The 24,854-nt window shown below is 42.6% G+C and overlaps 1 protein-coding gene and 1 pseudogene across 1 annotated transcript in view; one reads left to right on the top strand and one right to left on the bottom strand.

The window, feature by feature from the left end:
- Positions 1-24,248, top strand: part of CDH13 (cadherin 13) — a 985,836-nt gene extending 961,588 nt beyond the window's left edge. Inside the window, exons 12-13 of the mRNA XM_011356635.2 lie at positions 11,018-11,160; positions 23,966-24,248. Coding sequence (XP_011354937.1) covers positions 11,018-11,160; positions 23,966-24,213 — 391 coding nt within the window. The 3' untranslated portion in view covers positions 24,214-24,248. The remainder of the gene's footprint in view (positions 1-11,017; positions 11,161-23,965) is intronic.
- On the bottom strand, positions 7,593-9,257 carry LOC105289860 (annotated as a pseudogene).
- Positions 24,249-24,854: the final 606 nt, after the last annotated feature.

The following is a 24,854-nucleotide window of genomic DNA, read 5'->3' as shown; positions in this document are numbered from 1 at the left end:
CACCAACAGCCATTATCTAAAAAGGATAGAGAGCAGAAAGGGGCCACTTAAAATGAATCGGTTTAAAGTAGGGACCAAAATCTGACTGGAAACCAAAAATATATATACTTGATTGCGTTCTTATTTAGGAAAAATAAAAGATGAAAATAAATTTGTTTATAAGTTTGTTTTAACCCCAAACATAAGCTAATCTCAGAGTGAATATGGATGCGGCAATAATTGTTTAGCTTTTGGCAGAACTTTTCCAGCAACATCCCATGACACCACACACACCACACTTCACTCTCAACTTGGGCGGCGCATTTAAAAGATGTGTTCTTCCGAGCCATTCAAGGGCTTGGTCTGTCTTCCGAAGGGCCGCTCCTAATCCTCACTCTTCGAGTCACTCCTCGTTGAGGCGTTCGTAAACTCACTCTACTTTCTTTACTTCCTCCACTGACTGGCTTCTCTCTCCTGCATCCTCACTTGTCCTGGTTTATTTAGGTCCCTACACTGGTTCAACATCACTTTGACCCTCCTCCTGGAACCTTGCATGCTTTGGAAGATTAACAGTTGTGCTCTGCTGCGTTCTCACTAAGTCTGCCGACCAGGGTCAGGAAGGGTGGAATGTTAGAAACAATTACAGACGAGACCAAGAGTTCGTTCGTCCATGACGTCGTCAGTAGAACAATCAGATGACAAGCAGTCCTTGTGGGTCTTCTTCATATTTACACTGTTGGACTCAGAAAAATAGTGCAAGCCAGAGGAATGAGCGAATGGAATGAAGGAATAAGTGAACAAATGAGTGAATAACCTCACACCGAGGAGGGCTTATGTCTACCAGCTTGTACCAAATTCCAGACCATCCAGTATATTTCTGAGTAAATTTCTAGTACATGGAAAAAGCCACCCAACACGGACACACAGATGTGAGAAATTTAACCCTGACCCTGCTAGTGTGTATAGGAAGAGCCAGGCTTGATCATTAATATTAAAATTCATCATCATCATCATTATCATCATCATCGTTGGTTGTGTTTTTAAAGCACCTGTTTAATATTTTCACCAACACGGAAGGTGTTAAGTCATGTTTTCTTCTCGAGTTGACAAGTACATTCTTGGATTTCAAAAATCTGAGAATTCCGGAAGTCCCAGTCTGTTATTGAAAAGAGCTGCATATTTAGTTACTTTATCAAGGTCCCAGTTTCCCAACTTTTCTGATATTGTTAAAATCATGGCTTTGACACTTTGAATCTGTTTTTCTATATTTCTCAGTATTTCTTTGTGATCAGTTCGATCTGAGGCAGTAATGAAAGGACCTTTAAAGACACTTATAAGAAGTGCTCTGAAGACTTCACTTCCTTTTCTTAATAACTGTTGCTTGCATTCATGTGGGTTTCCAAGGCAGGGTGACAGACTTCAGAAATCATCTCTGGAAATGAATCTGTGAAATAGGGATGAAAGCCAAACTAGAAAGAGCCTGGTCACAGCCAAGTCCTGTCGCTGGCACAAAAAGGTCCTATTGCAGCCCTTGTAAGGAGACCTGGAGTAAATTATAACAAAGGAATAATAGCCTCCAGCAAGAGAGCAGGCATGAGCTTTGCTGGAAGAAGCGAGAAGCCGGCTCGCCTTGCCTGGAACAGGTGGCAGGAGGGTGTTTAGAGATCATGTGTAAGAGTGTTAGCAAGTAGCTGGGCCCTGAGAAATGTCAGGTCTCTTCTGTTGGCCAGGGAGGGCTCGGTGCATGCAGGGCTACACCACTAAGGATCAGATCCAGCGTCAGCAGGAAACAGTTTTCAGGCACACCCCTGATTCATGACACTCACCTGCAGTCAGTAGCACATTCACTGGGACCCGCCCTTTTCTCTTCCACTAGCAATAGCAGAAAGTGACTAAGAGTGACTATCTTTTAGGATAAATCATTGTCAGACCTCAGTTATTTTTGATATCTCCAATGCAACGGAGTAATTTGTCCCAGTGGTAAGTCTCTAAGTTTGACTTAGAAGTCATGATTCGAACCTTCCAATAAAAGAACAGCTTATTCCAATATTATTTGAGAACTTCTAATGAGAAAGATATTCAATTCACACACATGTGCTATATGATATTAAACCTTTCTCAATTGTGTATGATTTTTTTAAAACAGAAATATGATTTTAAGTAAATGTTACATCAATTTAATAGTTTGGAATTTTTTAGGCAATGTCACCGTTTTGTAGATTTCAATCATATATTCCTGAGTTATCTCCCTTAAGGAAAACCCAGCCACAGGACATAGCACCAGAGTTTCAGCTCCAAATTTAGTCATTATGGGTAGGATGGAGGATCTCAAGGCCACCAGAACCACCAGGAGAATGTAGTAAAAATGAAAAGGCCCTATCATACTCAACAAGCCCGGTAATTCTGATAAACGCCAAAATTGGAACACCAATAGCATAGAAAATTTACCAACTCTCGTGGGCTATTTTTAAGGCAGAAAATGGAGGCTACATTCAGGAGACAAAGAGATGTGTATCAGAACCACAGTTCTGCCACTTAAAAGCTCCATGAGTTGGCCCACTCTGAGCCTTTGTTTCTTCATCTGTAAAATGGTGGTGATAAGATCTACCTCTCGGGTTGATGGGGCAACGACACGCAATCATGTAAATACATTGCATGGTACCTCCTTGGTGACCAATGAATGTGTGCTCCCACTTATAGATACAGTAACAGAAAGTAAATACTGAAAATAGAAAAATTTTCCCTGCACACGATGTGTTAAGAGAAACCGCCCTTACAGTCCTCATCACGAGTATAATTGAATAACCATTTGTGCATTTACTCATTAGTGTCCTCTCTCCCTGCAAGAGTGTAAGTTCCAACAGAGCAGGGAACCCTGCGCTGTGTACCCGACACAGCGCTCAGTGCCTGGCACGTGAGACACTCAGTACACGTACAACATGAGTGAGTGAACAGCACGGTCACATTAAAAACACACTTGTGCACGTACATATCTATACATAGCCTAGAAGCCTCTAGATTAAAACTTCAGTAGTGCTTATTTCTGAAAGTAGATGAAGGTGATTTTAATTTTGTTTTTTCTGCTTATCTATATTGCCTGAATTTTCTGCAGGGAACACAGAAGACCTAATCAGTGTGTCCTTAGGTAAACATGAGAGGGGTTGAAGCCAGCTACCACCTGGCCTAACAGAACAGGTTTCTTCATGGTTGCCAGCTTCCTCGAGGGTTTTCACATGTGGTCTCTAGAGTTAAAATGGTTTGAGGAGAAAGAAGAATGAAATGATTTCTAAAAATAAGTAGAATTTCTTTTGATCCACCAAATTCCTTGTTCTGATCATGAACTATGCAGAAAAAAGTGAACATAGCAGGCCTGAGATGACTGTCCACAGAAAGGCCTGCTTGCAAGTTTGGCCCTTGGCTGATATCTGGAAACCTGGATTTTGGAGGATTCCCACCACCCTCACTGTGCCTAAAGATTTTGTGCAGACAAATACAATTTATGCCAAACACCTACTTTCTTATATGGAAAGGAATTTTGCTACATGCCAGGCAGAAGGTGCCTACATGGCCAGTCCCCAATAAAAACCTGGACACTGAGTCCCTAATGAGTTTTCCTGGCAGACAGCACTTCACATGTGTCATCACAACTCATTTCTGGGGGAATTAAGTACATCCCGTGTGACTCCACTGCGAGCGAACCCTGGAAGCTTGTGCCTGGTTCCCCAGAACGTCACCCCATGCTGTTCCCTTCGCTGACCTTTCTCTGCATCCTCTCACTGTGAGAAATCTTAGCCCTGAATATGACTACATCTTGAGTCCTATGGGTCCTCCTAGCAAGTCATTGAATGTGGCAATGGTCTTTGAGACCTCTGACACGCAGACTAACCTAACTAAGTCATGTATGGGGTCTGGTAGTGGCATCTCCCCATCCCTGGGAAGGTTTTCCTCTTACTGAGACTGTTTTCTTTCGCTCTGGTGCCCTGGGAGAGGGAGAGAATGCAGCCCCTGGTTTCTCCGTAAGCCCTGCGATGGGCTGTAGTTGTCTAACTGAACTAGGATCCTGGAATTCATTGGCCCTTCAATCTCTTCTGCATTTTTGTCAGAAGATTTGCAATGTTCCCTTTCTTTTATACTCAGAGCCATAGCTACATGTGCTATTTCCTTCCCAGTGGAAGGAAATACACTGTTTTACTTTCTACTTCTTTTTGTAAATAAAGTAGTTGATTTGAATAAGCCATGCAGGTATTTCGTCTAACACAGGGGCCCATTGGAATTAAGTGGGAAGCTGAGCTTGTGCCTACTGTCTCCTTCTTTCCTGTGGTTTTACAGGATGATTTGCTTCCTTCAGTAGGAATATGCCTTCAGCAAGAATATAAAATCACCCTGCCTTTCTCTTGTCTTCATTTTCATTTTCCAGGCTCTCCTAGTCTTTCTCATCCTTACTGACCCCTTTGAGAATGAGCTGCAGTTAGGCTTATACGTTGGTAGGAAAAAACCCACCTCCCTTCAATACATGACATCGGGATATTTCTAGTGGTCCCCCAATTAGTGTTTGCTTTAAGAAAGGGCTTCTCTTACTGTAGTGTATCTACAAAGCCCTGGGGATCTTGAACTGGCTTCCTCTGACACCAACCCCAACCCAAATCCACTTTCCAAAGTAATCTGTGCTACCAGTTTGTGAATAGACATCCAGACCTCTCTTTATGCATTTACATATATTCTAATATGCTCGAGGGTCAGAAGGCATCAGAAAGAGACCTAACTTATTTTTTTTCCAAATCGATAACGAGTCAACACAATTTATTGAAAGGTCTAGCTTTCCCAAACAATCCAACATGCCATCTATATCAAATAGTGAATTTCTAAACATATATGGATATACATATAATTATGTATAAAAATCTATCTGGATATATAGATAAATAGATCAATAGATCTCTAGATAATATATATGTTAGATATGTAATATCAGATATCTATTCTCTACATTTACATCTCTCTATCGATCTATCTGTAACTTGCTCATTTTTAGTGCTCTATTCTATGGCTTTGATCCACTTACTATTCCTGCACTAACAGTACTATACTACTTTGTAACATTTTGAATCTAAAATTTTTAAAAGGCTATGATAACGCATATGATTTGAGTATCTATCTATACTGGACAAACGCGGATTCCCCACATGGCAAAAAGTGAGCCCAAGAAGCTTGCAGAAGGGACGTGTCAAACTTCGAGTCTCCTTTATCTTCCCGCCACTACCAGGGCCAAGCCCAGCAGCCTCTGGTTCTGGAAGTTCTGCCCAGTCAACATCTGGTCCTGGCCTCTCTCCAGGCAGCTTTCTTCCCACTCTGCTGAAGCCCCCACCCCCACCCCCAACAGTCAGCCCGCTTCCCGGGAGGGGTGCAGGGCCGGAGCAGGGTTACATGCCCCCATCCCCACTCCCCACACTGCCTGATCCTGCTAATTGGCCTGCCCTATGTCTTCCAGCGCCGACCCCTAAAAGCAGCCGAGCTTTGGCAAGCGCTCGAACAGCTCCTGTGAAGCTACATTACAGACCGAAATGAGTCCTGTTTTTAATTTGGTTTTTCTTCCCCTGTAACAAGCAAAGTTCACATTATAGATAAATTGCCCGGAAATTTCAATTTAATAAGGCATGTGCATTTTTCAGACCTAGAAGCACAGATAACATCCTGCACGCTGGTATTTTTACACCTAAAGGTTTATTAAAACGACAGCTTTGAAAATGTCAGAAATTTACATAGCGTGCCAGGCCGGTTGGTCAAAAGGGCTGATCTGACAAAAGGGCCCGTCAGCCAGGAAATGGAAGAGCCGTCTGGCTGGTGGTCTCGAGCTGTCCTCCCATCTAGGGTAGAGAGCTCTGGGCTGGGGAGGATGGCACCCATTCAGGGTCTTCCACCCAGCTTAGTTTGGATTGCGTGGGCAGTGTCATCCAGTGCTGGACACTTGGGGGTGCTCGGTAAATGGAGTGTTCCCTGTCCTTCTCAGTCCATGGCTGTGATTCTGAGTAGAAGCAGCGAGCCGGCATCATGGAGATCTAGGACACCGGTGTGCCTCCCCAAGGTCTCTGATGGGAAGAGGCACCAGATAAAATAACAGAGAGAAGCAAAATTAAAGGGCCCTGCGAAAACACAATGCACAGCAGTGGCTACCTTATTATTTTTTTTAAGGAAGAAAATAGCAAAATGCTATCCTGTAAAACCCTCAAGGCCTTGCTTTCACTGGGAATGCGAGGTGTACAGGCCAAACTGCACTGAGCACTGTTTTAGGGGACAGCTTCTGAGGTCATGTCTGTAAGCTTTTTACAACACAGAACTACTTATACAAGAGAAGAAGCAAACGTGTTCATTGTACTGCAAAACTCTAGTGTCATAAGACCAAAAACATGCCTGAGGGAGGAACAAAGACCATTGTTTCCTTGCCAAAACGAAAAGCTAGATTACTTAATTCAGTTTGTATTTATATTCTAAACTCTGAGTTGGGTAATCAGGGAAAAAAAATACGGTCCACTTAAACGTTTCATTATTTCAAATACGTTAAACCACCACAAATCACTCCTGGATCAACAGTGAACTTCTTACCTGATAAGATGGGAAGCAAATGTTACCTTTCTTTGCATTTTTTTTTTTTCATGACTGTTGCAACCAAAAGAGAAAGGGTGCAATAACATTTACTGGGCAGCCGCTGTGCGCCAGGCATTCTACTTGGCCCTGGGGATGCAGAATGGCCAACAGCTGGCCCTGGGCAGAAGTTACAGACAGGTTAAGGTCCCATGCACACCTGGAATCTGACACACCTGTGTTAAATTCCAGCTCTACCACCTCTTAGCCGTGCTGCTTTTGGCAAGTTACTAAGCTTCTCTGAATCTTGGTTATAGCATTTTTTTATGTCTAATCTTATTTATTTGTTACTCTTATAAAATCTCCTTTTTTAAATTTTATTTCATTATCAGTTTCAAGTATACAGTACATTGGTTAGACATTTATATAGTTTATAAATGATCTCCCTGATTACTCCTTCTCTCCTCTGGCTCTCCACCTAGTCATTACATTAATGTGTGCTCCCCATCCCCATGACCATCTATCAAACTACTAATTTGTACTTCTTTAGCCCTTCACCCCCAACTCTCCCAGCCCCCAAACTCCCCTCCCCTCTGACGGTCACCAGATTGTCCTCTATATATGTGAGTCTGTTTTTGATTCATTTGTTCTTTTTGTTCCTTAGATTCCGCATATAAGTGAAATCATATGGTATTTATCTTTCTCTGTCTGACTTATTTCACTCAGCATAATAACCTCTAGGTCCATCCATGTCATTGCAAATAGTAGGATTTCATTTTTTTAATGGCTGAGTAATATTCCATTGTATATATGAACCATAATTTCTTTATCCAATTTTCTGTTGATGGGCCTTTAGGTTGCTTCTATATCTTGGCTGGCATGAATATTGCAGTGCATAGATCTTTACGAATTATTGTTTTGGTTTTCTTTGGATAAATACCCAGAAGTGCAATTGCTGGGTCAAAAGGTATATCCATTTTTAATTTTTTGAGAAACCTCTAGACTGTTTTCCATAGTGGCTATACCACAAAATCTCATTTCTGACTGGACTCAGACTTAGAGGTAGGAGCTCTCAGAGAGGACAGCCTACATCTCCTGGACATCTGTTCCTGGAATTTTTCTATGGCCTCCTTCATTCTCTTAGCCAAAAGTTTAGCATGTTCTGGAGTCTGGTGCCTCTTCCTTTTTTTTTTTTTTTTTTTGGTAGACTGTTTCTTCAGAACAGCATGCCAACTCTTGTGTTGCAGGACGTGTGGAGTAACCAGACACTGAATCTTGGGTGCTTTCGTCCTAGCTTTCCTACCTTCTTTGTTTAGAGGCTTCCTCCCAACAGATTGGCAAACAACGTCTTCTTTAGAGACTGACAGACAAGTTTGCGGATTCTGCCAGCTCATTTGGGCTCCAGGCAACAAGGCATAGTATTATCAGTGAGACCAGTAACATCAGTCTCTCCTTTTTCCACAATGACCAAGTTGAGAACACTCAGATCAGCATCCACCAGGCAACCCGAGGAGTTCGCTCTGCTTTCTCCAGTCCCCCGCGGTCTGTAACAGGAGTGCCCCTCGCTCAGCAGCAGGCGGACACGGCCCTGGGTCAAGACACCGGGCTTCATGGGGAAACCTTGTTTGTTGTCCCCGCCACAGAGTCGAACCACACAACTCTCCCATTCTTCACCCAGAGCATCAGCAGCAACTGCTGTAGCCGTACGCTTCTCATAAAAGTTTGCGTTCACATCCGCTTCAGTGAGTCTCTGGCAGACGGTGGCTGGGAATGAGGCATTCGGCTCCGTCCTGAAGGAGTCGACCACCTCCGAGGCGCCACGAAAAGAGCTGGTTATCTCATCTTTAAAACAGGGATGATACCAGCTCTATCTGCTTGTTATGAACCACAAAAATAAATGCAATGCCAAAGCGTTTCATAGAGAGCCAAGCGTGCAATAAGCAAGCAGCAGTTTAGCCGACTTTAACCTCTTCCTCTAACAGGCATTTTAATCTACGCGCATGCCCAGCAAAAATCTAGAGGAGGAAGTGACTAGTTCTGACTGGGGAACTCACACAGGGCGACCAACAGAAGGCGTTTAAACCAGGTCTTAGAAGATTCTAAGCGTTTGCAGGTGGATGTGTAAATTTCTATCAAAATGAAAGAGGGGTGTTTTTAAAGCAGTTCATTCTCAGGAGTAATACATTTCTTCTGTTTTTAAGGAATATGGAAATGTTAATTGAGGTGGCCAGGAAATGTGGAAAAACCTACATTAGCTTCATTCGTTCTGTCCATTGGTTCCCCGTCACTGTTTTAGCTTCAGAATATCGTTTGCCCAGGGCTCCGCTGAGTCAGCTATTCCAGAACATTCCAAGGGACAGTGCAGATCCCCCGGCCTGACCCTGGTGGACCACCAACGAACACATCAGCAGAGTGACTGATGAAAACAGTCGGTGGCAGCTCTCTGCATGGAACCAAGCACTTCATGGCAGGCTCATTTTGTCCTCACAGCTCCCCCATGAGGTTACTGGGATTATCCCCCCTCACAGAGGAGGAGACAGAAACACTGAGAAGTCACTCGTCCAAGGTCACACGGTTAGAACCCAGATCTTCTTCACTCCAGAGTTCATGCTCATACTCTCGTGTGATGCTGACAACATGTATGGTTGGGCAGAGCCGGTGTAGAGTTTAAGCCCAGGGCCCTGGCACTGGACAGCCATGCTTCACATCCTAATTTTGCCGTGCACTAGCCATTGACCTCAGGAAAGATCTTTCTGGTTTGGTTTGGTTTGGTTTGGGGGCAGAGTTTTTATTTTGTTGTTGTTTTGTTTTGTTTTGTTTGTTTTTGCACAGGAATACTATTTATTTTTTCCTTGGCAAAAAATCAAATGCTACATTTTTAAAAACAAAAACCATACTTAAGATCTATTTTTTAAATATACAAGTAGGTTTAAAATGAGAGAAGTTCTGTGAGATCTAAGAAACGTACAGCCTGTAGTTTAATGATAGAAAAAAGTTAAGACAGTTAAAAGTTCTGTAACATCCAGTATTCTCTCGATTTCCTCATCTGTAAAATGGGAATAATAATATCATCGACCTCACAGGTTTGATGTGAGGGCTGAAAATGTAGATCCAGGAAGCTCTTAGAACAGTGTCCGGCACAAAGTAAATATCCTTTTTAGTTTTGGATGTTGCCGATGTTGACACTATTATTATTAAATGGGTGCTTCACCCCAGGGGCTGTTACAAGAAAGCCCAGACCCAATGCTGCCTACAAATCCTTAACGGGCACCTCTCCCTGGCGTCGTTCTGCAGTCCGGAATCTGGCTTGTCTACTTCTCAGGGTAAAACCTGAAATGGATTGGTGTGCACGAAGGTGCTTGGGTCTGCTCACGTGACCCAGATTCACAGGGGATCGAAATGAGACCAGAGAGCCTGCACATGAGTAATCTGACTTACTTTAGATTCATCCTAAAGCTATCCTCATAGGTAACCTTTTTCTCAAAATGTGGGAAGTGTCATCTAACCATGTGAATCTGGGAAGCGGCTTAACATGGGGGTTCAGAATCGGAGCTCTGGGGTCATACTGTGGCCTGGGCACAAATCCTAACCCAGCCACCTTAGTAGCTGTGTGGTTTGTGCCTCAGTCTTCTTATCTGTAAGTGGGGATATTATACCTACTGTGTTAATTTCCTATTGCCACTATAACAAATTACTATAAACTTGGTAGCTAGACATTTATTCTGCCCCAGTTCTGGGGGCCAGAAGTCCAAAACTCACACAGGAGAGAAAGCCATGTGACCATGGAGCAGAGATTGGAGCGATGCAGCCACCACACGCAGCAAGAGACAAGGAAGGGGCTCTCCTCTAGGGCCTTCCAAGGGAGTGTGGCCAAGTCGACACCTTGATTTGGGCCCAGTGAGGTCATAACAGTGAACAGATATCCCTGCTCTCATGGAACTTACATTCTTGTGAATACCTCTGTTCGTACTGCCCTCTCTTCCTGACTCGTCTGTCCTCTCATTCTCTGACAACATGCCACCCATTACTTCTGTCTCAGTTCAGACACTGCGTCCTCTGTGAGGTCCCCAGACACTGCGTCCTCTGTGAGGAAGAGGTAATGACTTCTTCCTCCAAGCATCCATGTGCCCTACATGTACCTTCATGACAACACTTCTCCTACCTGGTCTTCACATGAGATACCTTCAAAGTGTAAAAGCAACTAAACTGGACTTGGACTCCGGAGAGGGGTTACAGACCAGATCTGCCTCTTTGAGCGATGGCTTGTAAAGGAGGCATGGGTACAAAATGCGTAGCGTAGAGCAGGCCCAGAGCTGATGGTCAGCCATGGCTTTCTGAATGAACGACTATAATTATCATGTTGTTTTTGGATTTGTATTAAGAATTATCTGGCGTCTAGTATGGGTGCTTGTGCCAGCAGTGGCAATTTCTTGACGTTGTTTGGGGATCTCTTTTTCAGGTATTCTGTTTACAAGGACCCAGCAGGCTGGCTGAATATTAACCCCATCAATGGGACAGTTGATACCACGGCTGTGCTGGACCGTGAGTCCCCATTTGTCCACAACAGCGTGTACACTGCCCTCTTCCTGGCAATCGACAGTGGTGAGTAACTTTGTAAATGCCATCAAATATATTTTCAGTTATAAATGTATTTTTACATTTCTTCTAATATGCCTAGAGGTGTTCTTGGGAAGAATGTAAGTATGTGGGAGAAGGGAAAGCTAATGCTTAAACACACAGTGGGTCAGGAATCCTCAGTCCTGGAATCCAAGTCCTGGAATCCTCAGGTCTTTATCCAGTTAGAGGTCAGAGCAGTGAGGTCAGTGTGCTCCATCGCGGGCAGGCACCGGGTTTGGATGCCAGGCTGATATCTTTCATCTTGGTGTCACGCTCTTATCTGTAGCGAGGGGTTTTTTTTTTTACTTAATGCAAGTTGAAAGAAAGTCCCAGATGACATCACCAACCCTGACGATTGAATTGTTCCCAAGGTTTTTATCCTATTATGGTATGTTAGCATGGAAGGACATAAGGTGCACTCAGCTGGTAGATTCATAATCACAAAACAATTACCGCTCATTCAGAAGTGAATAATGCAACATCCGTGTGCCAGTCTGCATTCTAGATGCTGGGGACGTAGCAGTGAACAAACAAAAATGACTGTCCTCGTGCAGCTGACATGATTGTGGTGATAGGAAGAAAATTGAGTAAAATACATAACGCACTTTTTGAGAAAAAAAAAAGTATGCAATTTATGTATGAAACAGGGAAACAGGGAAAAGTGGTCACAGATGTCAGGGGATTACAATCTTAACTAGGCGGCCTTGGAGAGCCTCACTGAATAAGTGACATTTGAATGAAACTAGGAAGGAAATAAAACCTGGAGCAGAGTTAGTGGGTGGAATGTGAAGGGGATGAGGAGGCAGGTCGGCAGGGTCGTATGGGCCCCTACACCATCCGTGGCTTTTACTTCTTCGTGTGAAATGGGACATCACTGCTGAGTTCTGAGTAGAGTTCGAAGTGCCGTGATCATTCTGCTAATCAGACATCGGGACGAGGGCTGAACCAAAGAGACCTCCTAGGAGACTGATGATAATCTAGACAAGATGGTGTCTTGGACCAATAATAAGGGAGAGGATGAAAAGCGATCAGATTCTGGGGACATTCTGTATATTTCAGACACAAAGCGAACAGGATTTGCGATTGGCTCAGACGGTGGGGGGCTGTAGTGGGGCAGATCAGAGTTGGTTTGCAGTATGTTAAGCTGAGATGTCTATTGTATCAATCACACAAGAAGTTTGGCTTTCCCTATAATTCCTAAAAGCCAGGTATTCAAAGCTGAAAATTCAATTTTGAGTCTTCTATATCAAAATCAATATTTTTAAGGCTCTTTATATGTGCACTGCACTATACTCAATAAAGGGTGAACTAAGAGTTCTCAGACCCCATCTCTATAGGCTGTGTACTCACACATGAGCCAAGTTGGAGAGCACGTGTCTAAGAAGTGAGCCATCAGTGTAACATGCAACAGGCAGAGAAGCCTTCAAAATAAAGTCAGCCTTTGAGTTTGGCCTTGAAAGACAGGTAGGATTCGAAGAGTGGCAGAGCTGGAAGTGGAGATGCCTGAAGTCGTAAAGCAGAGGAAACAAAACCAGAAGGGAGTGTGGCACGCAGGGTGGCAGGCTGTGGATTTATGAAAACACGAACATTTCTATATTTTAATAGAAGCTTAACAAAAACAGTGACTACACAAGAGCATGGACATGGTCCCCTGTGCCTTCTCAGGGAGGGCTGTAACCGTTCTTGTACTTCCTAAGCACCGTTTGCCCTAGAGATAGACTCTCGGCATCTTATCATTCTAAAGAAGGACAATCCCTGGCTGCTAATGGGCCAAGAAAAGGTAGGTGATGGGATGTCTTCAGGGAGAACAAAGCTAAGCATATACCCTACAGTCTCTATAATACTTTGCGAAAGACAGAAGTGACGCCATCATAACTTGCTCCACACAGCTCTACTTACTTAGTGAGAACAGTGATAATGGCAGCTCCAAATGAGAATTTTCTTTCAGGTACCTCTTAGAGACTTGAAACTGTGAGATCCGAATGGTGAATATAAAAAGACAGTTGGAAATAGGGCTGGAAATCTGTTCTGAGGTTGAGAGAGGGAAAAAAAAAAAAAAAAACCCTCTAGAGCTTGGGGCCCCAAAGCTAACCTAAATAGATTCTGGAATCATGCTTCATAATAATGTTGATAATGCCCAGGTTATAGATGATTTGGGGAGGAAATGACACTTTAGCCCCTTCCCGCAGATAGAGGCTAAGTTGTAACCCACAGAGTACTCAGGATGTACAAGCCATTTTTCCTAAACTGTTATCAATTTTAATGAGCTACAAATTACCTAACCTTGTTTCCTTGTAACCGAAATGCTTTGGTTTTACTAAAGCAGCACTGGCTAGAGTTAAATGGTTGGAAGGGCAAAGCCTTTAATCCTACAGATTAATAAGGCATGACCTTTAGTGTTGGCAAGTATTTTATTTTTAGAGATGAATATCGCCATTTACCTTATGTGGTCCAGATTTTCTGAAAAGGTTAAGTAAGATAGTGCCTTCGGAGTACAGGAACTCTTCTACTCTTCAATGAACACAGAATTGCTGGCCTATCTTTAAAAAGTGGGAGAAATAATAATTGTTAAGGAAAAACCAAGATGGAGAGAGAACATTCAGGGATGCAATAAGACGGAATTCCTCTGGGGATGTGCCGACAATGAGACAAAGCAGCAGCAATCAGCGCTGGACAGATCCCGGTGTGATTATCGAGCGTGCGCCGGTGCTCACCAGGAAGGTCCAGTGTTAGTCTCATTGTCTTATGTGGGCTGAAAACCGTCACAAGCAATTTCTCCCAAGAGTTCTGGAATCGCACCGGGACGGTCACGGGCAGGAAGGGAGAGCCGGCGGCTGCTTTCAGCCTTCCGCCTTCTGCTTGAGATTCCGTTAGACTCTTCTTCCTGCCCCTTCGCACCTATAACTTCATCTTCTACTCCTGTTCCAACATTGTATAGAGTTCAGCATTCCACAGTTATTACTGAATGGCTCTTATGCCCTCAGAGAAGGTCGAAATCGTGACTTCAAACACCAAAGACAAACATTTTGCTTCAGTTAAGTCCAAATGCCCTCGCTCCCAGCACCCGCACTATGCCGAGTTTAAAGAAAAAGGGGGAAAATATATCCCTTTTAGGTCTTCCTAAGACTCGGTGCATATGAGATGGTTTGAACCAGAAAGCTTATACTATCTCTAGAGTCCATATTAAGTCTTTATGTGATTATCAAAAGTGTCGCATTCTATTTTCATTTGAAAGAATAGGGGAATGATAGCATCAAAACAAGCCCAATTATCGCTAAATTCAGCAGCATGTTTTCATGACTTAGCAGTTGCATAGTTGTATAAAGTACGTTTGAGTCTGTCAGTGAAAATGTGATGTGGGTTACCAAGAAGGCACAGATATAGAACCAAGCATAGCAGCGATAAAACTAAGGTGGACTAGAAGAAGATAATGATTTTTCATAGGCTAAGATCTATCATGTCCAAACCTGTCTTTTCCCTCAGCCCCTACATGATAGATGTTCTGATAACACCAGCTGCTTCAAAATTAAAATATTGTGTGAAGTACATTTGGATTGATTAAAAGACAAAGGTGTTATTCAACCCCATATGAAATGACTGCTGAACCGCTAAATAACAATGGCTCAAACTGGGAATCCTAGGGAATGTGAACTTCAAAAAGACGCTTCAGTTTGTGGTCTTTCTCTTTTTGTAGATCAACCGAGTTCGAAACTGCACAGAGGATATAGTAAGATTATTTCGATTAATTCCACTTAAAAGATGCTAGTTTGAATAAAACCAAGCCATTAGTTATGAAGGCAACCCAATTAAGCCAGTTTAACATCCCTTATCTCAGCTGCTATAGTAATTGAGGAAGATGAATAAATTGGAGACCCGGCCATCATTCCTTGTTATTTCAAGTACCAGTAAAATATCAATCGCATTGAAAATACTAGCTACAGTTTTATCACTGACAAAATGGCTCAATAAAAGGACTTTTGAGATCTGATAGTAGAAAGGCTGTGATCAGAGCCATTTGCAGACGGCACATGCAGTCTGCAGAGAGAGTTGGGTCCTGGTGCTCTGCTGTACCTTGAAATGAGCCAGCTCCCCAGCTTAGCTTTGCTATGCTCTCTCGGCCTCAGTTTTTCCCATCTGCAGAGTGAGGACAATACCACCTGCTCTGCCTAGGAAATCAGCTGACTCGAACCGAGTTATGGACTGACTTTCTAAACTTAACATTACAAAATCATGAGTGTCTGAGGCACACTATGAAATGCCATCTGATGATCATCCTGGTGGTGGTCTGAGCATCTTTCTGGGGAAGCAGTTTGGCCACAGAGTCCTCCACTCAGAGGAAGGCTCTGAATCAGAAAATTAGCCAGAAAAATGCCACCTTGGACATCAGCATCAATTCATAGAGCTTGCCTGTCCGAATGAGGAGATTTAAACCAACGTTCACTTAGCTGACCGCAGGTCATTTCCACACTGACCAGCCAAATCAACCATCTTAAACATAATATTTTCAGACACTCACTTTAAAAAGAAACTAATTTGAGCATTAAAATACTGTCTGCAACACCCATCCATGCCAGCTCAATTCCCCCTGCCGAAGTGTCTCTTAGCTGGTCTTCCTTTGTATTATCCAGTCCCCAGTTCAGGTAACAGCATCACCAGCTTCACAGTCTCCAGGCTACAATCCCATCCCCTACCTACCCTAACATTCCAATCCAACTCTCGCTGTCTCTTCAGCCTCCTGCATCCAGCCTCTGCTTCTGCTTCTAACTGCCCTCACCTCGGCCCTCAATGTCGGTCCCCTTTATAGCACTGGCATCCCTGCAGGTCTTCCCATGTCCTCTCTCCTCACTCGAGTCCATTCCCGTTCATGCCTCCAGCATCCTCTGCTTTTATCAAAGCCATTCTCCTGCTCAGAAGTCTTTGAACTTCTTCCCATGAAATAGCCACACTATTTTCTCCCCCTAGAATGGCCTTTTTTGTCTCTCCAAAAAGTATTCTCATTTCGAGCACACTCAAATGCCACCTCTTCATGAAACCTTCTGATCTATTCCCAGGCAGTTAATTACTCCATGCCACAAGCTCTTGTGACATTTTATCCACGTGTCTCTTCCTGTACTTACAATGCCATTCCGCATCTGTTTACGTATCTGTTTCTGCAACGCCATTAGAGTTTTAAGAGTAGGCACCCTGTACCATCGATCTTTGTGCATATCCAACCAGGCACAGGGCAGAGTCCCAATAAATGATCGTAGACTGAATAAATGAAATGGAATCGTCATGTTTAAACATGACCTCCAAATCAACTCTTCTCCTATTTTTTCCTTTTTCTCTAAAGTCAGTAAAATGGAAATAAAAAAGACAAAGGATTGACTTTTTAAAAACAGTTCAAGGTTTCAGATTATTCTCTTCTGAAGTAATGTTTGAGTCCCATTATGTGAATAATTGCCTCAGATCTACAGCAAGTATTACACATGGAAACCTGGCATTATATTTTGCAAATCTATTTTTACCATGTTTTTTGTTGGCTTACTGTTAAATTTTTTCAGTGTGTAAAATGGAATTGGCAATATCTTTATTAATAAAGCAATTTTTATTAAATTAAATTAAAAAGCAACATAATTTTTGACTTACGCGGCACATACCGAAAATTTTTGCAAAATACTGATACTGAAAAGCCATAGTAAATAGAACATAGTGATGGACAGAACAATACAAAGGATAACCTTACAAAGAAAAACCCTGGTCCACTCTCAAGCAAAGGTGAAAGTAAGCTTAGAGCCCTGTTCATATGCAGTAAAAAAAATCTGGCATTTATATGCTCACAGCTGCTTGGTAAAGGTTCGACAGATGCAGAGAAACACAGAGGGAACTTATTAGGGAGGAGATTGTGCCACCTACACATCTTGTCCCTACAAACAAGCCTCGAAAACCAGCTAGGGTGCCCAGACTTTGCTCAGGTGCCCACATCTGGACTTTGGCTACTTTTAAATTGGCCCATCTTCTGAATTTCCTCCCAGAATGTGGCCCTCAATCTTCCTTGAGACACCAGCTAAGGTCCCTCTCCTTGTCCCTGCTGTGGACTCCCACTCTGAGCCCCAGTTCCATAGACCCCCATATTATGCACGCACCATGTTTTCTCTCCCAAGTGGGATAAGAGGAGACTTGAATATAGACACAGTCACTACTCTCAGAATATAAGCAAGATAGAGATGGAAACCTGTGGCTATATAAACATATATGATTACATGTATGGAAAGAGCAATACATCATTAGCTTTTTCAAATCAACCTAACTTAACTTAAAAATCTTCTGAGCACCTGTTACACAGCAGCACAGAGAACAGTCCTAGTACTCAGAGCCCCTAGAGCTCAAAAATATGCTTCCCTTTTTTCTTTGTTCTTCCTCTCCCTTCTTGCATTTTATTCTTCATATAGGCAACTTCACTTTGCACACTATTCCTCATAAAAAATCACTTGCACTCATGATTCCCAAGGTAAGACGTGTGCTGCATGCCTCTAGGCCCAGCTCAGGGAAGATTTGGGACCAGTGGCTAGAAAAGTCTACTACTTTCCTGCACTTCTCAGAGCTAACTTCTAAAGTTCTTGTTGAAATTCTAACATTCTCTGCATATTAAAGCCAGCCCATCCAACTGTGACAAGACCAGGACCCCATTCTTCTAAGAGAACTCTCATGAGAGGACGTATTTGGAGTCTTATCTTACCAGTCTAAGGACATTGTAGCATGTGGGAATCTTGCCCCTTGTAGGCAGGTGTTTATGGCAGCATTATTCATAACAAATAAAAAGTAGAAACAACCCAAATGTTCATCAGCTAGTGAGTGGATAAACAATGTAGTCCATCTATAGAATGGAATATTATTTAGTCACAAAAAGGAATGAAGTAGCGATTTATGCTACAGTATGGATGAACCTCAGAAACATTATGCTAAGTACAGAAAGCCAGACACAAAAGTCCACATATTGTATGATTCCATTTATAGAAATATCTAGAAAACACAAATTTTTCGATAAAGTAAGTTAGTGGTTGCCTAAGGCTGGAAACAGCTAAGGAGAGTTAGTACAAATGAGCCCTGCTTTCTTTTGGGGTCGATAGAAATGTTCCAAAATTAGATAGTGGTGATAGTTACACAACTCTGTAAATTTACTGAATATTAATTCATTGTAAAAACCAAAGAGTGAGAGACAAAGTAAAGTAGAATTGGAAAACATAGTTCTAAATCCCTATGCAACTTTTTGAGTTTACATTTTTATTTCTGATTATTATAGTAATCATCATTATTGTAAAGAAAATTTTTTAAATGAAAGTATTATTTTAACGTTAACTACCTGGAGAGATAACCACTACTTAGGTTTCAGCATATTTCTTTGTCATCTTTTTCTAATCATATATATATATTTTTTTTTTTTTAATTAGGATCAGACTATGTTTTTAATTGTGTCTCTTACTAACAAGATATTTTTTTTCCTGGATAATGGAAACTACAGAAAAATCTCAGTGTTTTTTAGCTAAGTAGAAATCCTGTTTGGTCAGGATTCTGAATAAAAGAAAATCCCTATGATTCAAAAAAAAGAAAAAAAAACTACCCCATTTCTCATTACATTCACACTCATGCATTAAAGCAGTCCCGGAGACCCACGTGCAACACATGTTCCCTTGGGTACTGGCTTCGGCTCTGTAGGCCTCCCATCAAAAGCAATACAGTGTCGGTCATGTTAATAAGAAAAGCAATGAAGATTGTTTTTTACCCTTTCTATCAATGAGTGATGCCAACTGTAAACACCAAAATAGTAAAAATTTGCGCTCTGTCGTCTGGCTCAGTTGCAATCACCAAGCATTCCATTCACTTTCTCCATCTCCTGGAGAGCATGTGGCCTGGGAATACCGTGTCTTCAGGCCACAGCTCTCAAACAAGCAATACACTGATGGGAGCCTTGGACAAGTTACTTAACGTACCTGAATCCTAATTGCCTCTTCTAGAAAATGAGGGAAAACTAGAAAGTAGGACCCTGAATACTCAAAGCCTCGACCTATCTGGTTTGCTTGGACTTTTCCTCCTCCAAGTAACAGCAGGTGTTCAGTTTCTCTACATAAATCCTCACCTTTCATTAGTTACGTGATCCTGCTTCTCTTAGAAAATGCACAGCTCTGCCCCAACTAAGGCTGGAGCACTAAAGTCCAAGTGTAAAACAGTGAACCAGCCAAGCCAAACCAAGCGTTTAGCTCAGCTGGCAGCAGGCCTGGTGCTGAGCATGGGCTACCAACTGGACCATCTCACGGGCAGTTATCACCGCTCAAAGTAAAGAAATGCAGGTTAAATTGTCTAGGTTCGAAATCAAGCAGTGGGATCAATTTGGTCCCGTCTTAGGCATATATATGCTGCCAGGTATTACAAGCTGTCAGCGCTGACTGGGAGTGACAAAGCCAGAAATGGGAGCAAGAGGCAGTGTCGGGAGGACTCTGGCAGGCTGCTGACTTCATGAAGCTGAAGCACCTCTATGGTCTTAAAGTCACAGTTCTCTAGACGAACAGATTCCGTCATCAAATCCGCAGGAAGGGGAAGCAGGCACCATTTCCCCCGTGTCTTGCCATTGTTTGCCAGCCTGAGAGCTCGAAGCAAAATGAATAATCCACCAACATTTAAAGGCTGGGGGCAGGGGGCGATGGGGAGTTGCTGAAGGGGACAGAGTTTCAGTTGGGGAAGATGAAAAGTGCTCGAGATGGAATGTGGTGACAGTTGCACAACAATGTAAATGTATTTAATGCCACCGAACCGTATACTTAAAAATGATTCAAATGGCAAATGTGATGCTATGTATATTTTATCACAATAAAATGTAGCTCATAGGAAAGAAGATTAAAATAATAATAATAATAACAATAACAATAACCCCAAATCATGGTTTAGGAATTTTAGTTTGCTTTCATGGTTGAAATGAGAGCCTGTAAGAATCTAGCTACTCAGTAAAAAAGTTCTGACATAGAAAGTAAAGGTTGACACTTGCTCTAGAGGAGACCTGAGACCTGAGACTCACCTAGTTATTTTGAGCCCATCCTAACCCCCTTTGGGCCTCAGTCGCACCACACCCAAAACGGGTGTCCCAGGTCAGCTGCCCTGAATTTGCACGGAGCCCACAGCTGCACTTCTGGGATCTGCTGACCCCTCCATGTGAATGTAGGTGCGTTTCCCTGGAGGCAGGGCCATGACCTTCATCAGATTCCCAAAGGGGAATTCACCTCCCATTCAACTTCAAACCCACTAACAGAAAAGGTTCATTTCTCAGAGGTTCTTCCACTGTCTAACATTATACAGATGAAGCCCCTGCAAACAAAAGGCAATCCCTCCACATGTTCGGATGTTGGGACCTCCTCTGATCTTTAAAAGACTACATGGCCCCTGGCTTCCTCTGAGGGAGTTGCAAGGAAGAAGTACAGTTTAGTGCCGTATCTCAGGAGTTTTGCTCTACCTGAGGCTTTTTTTTTTCTTTCTGTTGAAATAGAAAATCCATGAAGGAGGGCACAGTCCCAACCGTGCTTTGGTTCTGCTATTTGCTTATGCACAGCAGTCCTTTGGGGGCTGGGACTTGCTGATGGAACAGAGGGGGTGAGGGATTTTTGCTAAGTGCCGAGAATACCTAGACGCTTCAATATTTCCTGGGCACCTGGAACTATTGGCGCAAAATGAGTTTGCAAAGAATCATTACATTTTGAATTACATTTGAATTTTGGATGGTGATATTTCTCCATCCTGCGGATATAAACTGGGAGAGGCTCTTTCCCTGAGGACTTTGAGAATCCACTCTACCTTATCAATGAGAACAGCAAGCTCATTTTATTTGACTTCAGCAAAAGACGTCACCAGACTGGCCTGGGAATAACACATAGGAAATTGAAGACAGTTGTATAATTAAGTTCACAAAAGGCCAATTCTTAACAACCATATTTCAGATACTCATAATGCCTTCTCATCCATTCTCCCAAATGCCTTCATAATATATTCAGAGTGAAAAAAATATAACGGATTGCTCTGAGATATTCAATTAGTTCTATAAAAAGAGAAAAATAATTTTTCAATAAAGAAATTCAACCAAATGACTAAAGCTGACACTGGAAAACCAGCTTCAAAATAATTATGCATTTCCTTTGCATTCTTGCTCCAACAAAAGTTGATGACATTGCCACCATTAGAAACAGCCATCCGTCTGATGATTAATTACGTTTGTGTTCCTATCTTAGAAGGTGTTTATTTGGATATTTACTCTGGAACTGTCTGTGGGTATTGATATGTTTAAAGTTCCACCAGCTCCGTCCCCCCTAAAGATTGTGTTCTCACTGCTTCGGGACTCACTGCTCAGCTTCCTTCAAGCTGGCTTCTTCCCCGCTCATGGAAACCTCTCCCCAGAAAGTCACCATAACACCCTCCTTCCAAAATCCCATTGCTTCTCTTTACTCCTTATCCTTTGGGGCATCACAACACATTTAATGTTGGTCTTTCCTGCCTCTTCCAATTCATCTTTCCTGTGTCGTCTGCAAACTGTCATCTGCTCTTTAAACTGTGGGGTTTCCATCTGCACCTCTCTGTTGTTCTGCACTTTCACTTAGGTGACCTAATTTGCTAGAAAGGTTTCAAAAGCATCTGTGTTGACAACTCCCCCTTGGCTATCTCAGTGCTGGCTCTGCGCAACTCTATGTGGCGCACTGAATATAGGGGCTACTAGGACTGTCAAAGCTGAACCTGTGTTCCCTCTCCTCACGGCCTCTGCCCTTCTTCCGGCAGCCAGACCTGAGGGCCTAATCACCTAGACAAGACATTTCTTTCCTGTTCAAACTGCCCACATCATGACTCAATCAACTGCTGGTCTCCCTACCTCCCATGTCCAACATCTGTCGATACCATTGTGTGTTTCTAAAAATAAGTCAGATCGGATCGTTCTACTGACTTTCTGAAAAACTTGCAGTGGCTTCATGCAGTGTGTAGAATCAGTGCAAGCAATTTGTCATGACAGTCAAGGCTCTCGTGCCCTGCCAGACATCTCCAGCCTCAACCCCTTGCTGTCCTTCAATATACCCTGCAGTAGAGGACAGCCCCACGATGGCCCCAGATGATTTTGCATGATCCACCAGGCCAGGTAAAGGCTTGAGCCACAGCCAGTTTGAGTGCTGGCGGAATGTCTCGGGATCCTCCCAGAACTGTGGGCAGGGGAGTCTTGTGAGGAGCAGCTGTGGTCCATTTCCCACTCACTTTCCTATGTCCCCTGGAGGCTGTCACAAGACAGTTTCTTACCTTATTCTGAGTTCTGATGAGGGACGAGGCCCCCACCTACCCTTTAGGGTGCAGCTGCAAACAATAAAACTGCTGACAATCAGCTCGAAATTGGCTCCTCGGTGACAAGGTGTCCCTTCATTTGTGATGCAATCAACTGGCCCCTCTTGTTTTGGTGTCACCTGCACAAGGGCCACCTTTGCCTACTCGACCTTTATCTGTCCATGTAAGTAATAAACTGACTGAAGTTAAAAAGGACTCATTGTTTCTTTACCAACAGAACCCGTCAGGCCTGGCCTGGCCCTGCACTTGACACCAGTACTCTGTGCTCAGATATTCACTACCCTTCTTCCCCCATGTGATTCATAACTTACCTTTAAACTTAATGTGCATTTCAAAAAGTAAACATAGTATGAGATAAAATAAAATAAAGATTGTAAATCTGGTTTAGTGCAAATGAGAAACACCTGCCTACAAGAGACAAGATTCCCACATGCTAAAATGAAGCCAGACATTAGGTCAGTACTAGTGCATAATATTAGAGTGCTATAACTCTAGAAGTGCATCAAATCCTTTTGGAAGAAGGCAAATCCATATACTTACTATCTGTGGCCTGCAAATTTGGCCCTAACTTTCCTCACAGAAAATAAGGAATTATTAATGAACGGTTTGTCCCAAGAGCAAACCTCTAATGCATAGATGATTAAAAATGAATTTAGAGACAGGTAAATGAAATCATGCTGAGTCTTATTAAGAGTAAACACCCTTTTCTTTAAGTGGAAGACATTATCACATAGGTGATTATCAGGGCTTCTTAAAATAATGTTCTCTAAAATGAAAAACATTTCAGAAAGTAGCTAAAATATTGAAAAAGTAAGACTTTAAACATAAGGCCCAAAGATTATGTTTTGATTGCTACAGCTGCTCCAAGAGCCAGTTAGTGGTTTTGTTTCTGGTACCTAACCCACCTTTCTGCCCTGTGCTGCCAGACCAGCCAGGCCAGCCCCCAATGGCACCATCAGCCATGCCAGATCCCTTTACACCCACAAAAGAAAACCCCAGAAGGACTCTGTCTCTTCAATCAACTACCCAGTCATTATAGAGCTATTCCACGTCGCACATGGCCTTCTTTCATGGAATCTCTATCCTGCTGTACCACCAACGTATGGGAATATTTGGATACTTAGATTAAAGGTTGATTTTGGTAAGCAAGGAAAAGTCCTATTTGTTATCTCCATTCTTTGAGTGACTTTCAACGCGTTAGTATGACTTGTGCGTTAAAAGCTCAGCATTCTAAAGATACAGCCTGAAGAACTTAAATCACCAGTCTCATACACAATAACAGGCTTCGGAAACCACTAAACTTTATACAAATATGTAAATTATTACTGTTAGTCCTGATCCAACCCTGCTAACAATAACAAAGATGTCTAGCACGTCGGGGAAATGTACTGTAGAAAATTACCGTCGCGTTACACCAGCTGCGTCCTAACATCACCCCTTTCTCCCATAGGCAACCCACCGGCTACCGGTACTGGAACTTTGCTGATAACCTTGGAAGACGTGAATGACAATGCTCCCTTCATTTACCCCACAGTAGCCGAAGTCTGCGATGATGCCAAAAACCTCAGTGTAGTCATTTTGGGAGCGTCAGATAAGGATCTTCACCCAAATACAGATCCTTTCAAATTTGAAATCCATAAACAAACTGTTCCTGATAAAGTCTGGAAGATCTCCAAGATCAACAGTAAGTCCAGTTAAACGTTCTGCATTTAATTCTATAGTTAATGAGGCATCGAGCCTCATTCCCCTAGCTTGGTTTCTTTTCCCAAACTCTTTCCCCTTTCCTGCTCTCATGTATCCTCACGTGGCTAATTTCAAGTTATTTATGCACTACGAATACTTACAATTTTCCCACCAGCGAAAGAATACAATTTGTAAAAATGTTGAATATCAGTTCCTTATAAAGGCAAACATGAAAGTTTTCTTTTTTGCTTCCTCTCTTACATTTTCTATACTGTACACTATATACTATCCACCTATATGGTTTAATTGTATACAGTATACTGTACACCCTATACTATACAACACTGTACCGTACGCACCCACCCAGTCTTCAGCCTTCAAAAGCCAGAGGTTTATATCTTGGCTCAGCTGTCTCTCCTCTCTCAGATAACTGTGTTTATGTTAACTTTCACCAGCACTTCGGAGAGATTTTCCATGCTATGCTTGCTTTCATAAAAGATGAAAGAAAAGAAAGGCAACAGTACAGGAATCTTTAGAAAGTCTTAACCCCTAATCCTCCATCTTCCATTTCATGCTGCAGACCTCCTCAGAATTGACTTAGTCTGTGTAATGACCTTGGCTTTTCTTTCAAATCCTTGGCTTTCACTTTCAACTTT

The sequence above is a fragment of the Pteropus vampyrus genome, unplaced genomic scaffold (assembly GCF_000151845.1).
Source record: "Pteropus vampyrus isolate Shadow unplaced genomic scaffold, Pvam_2.0 Scaffold29, whole genome shotgun sequence".
In the NCBI taxonomy this organism is placed as follows: Eukaryota; Metazoa; Chordata; class Mammalia; order Chiroptera; family Pteropodidae; genus Pteropus; species Pteropus vampyrus.
This window is presented reverse-complemented; position numbering and strand designations above follow the sequence as displayed.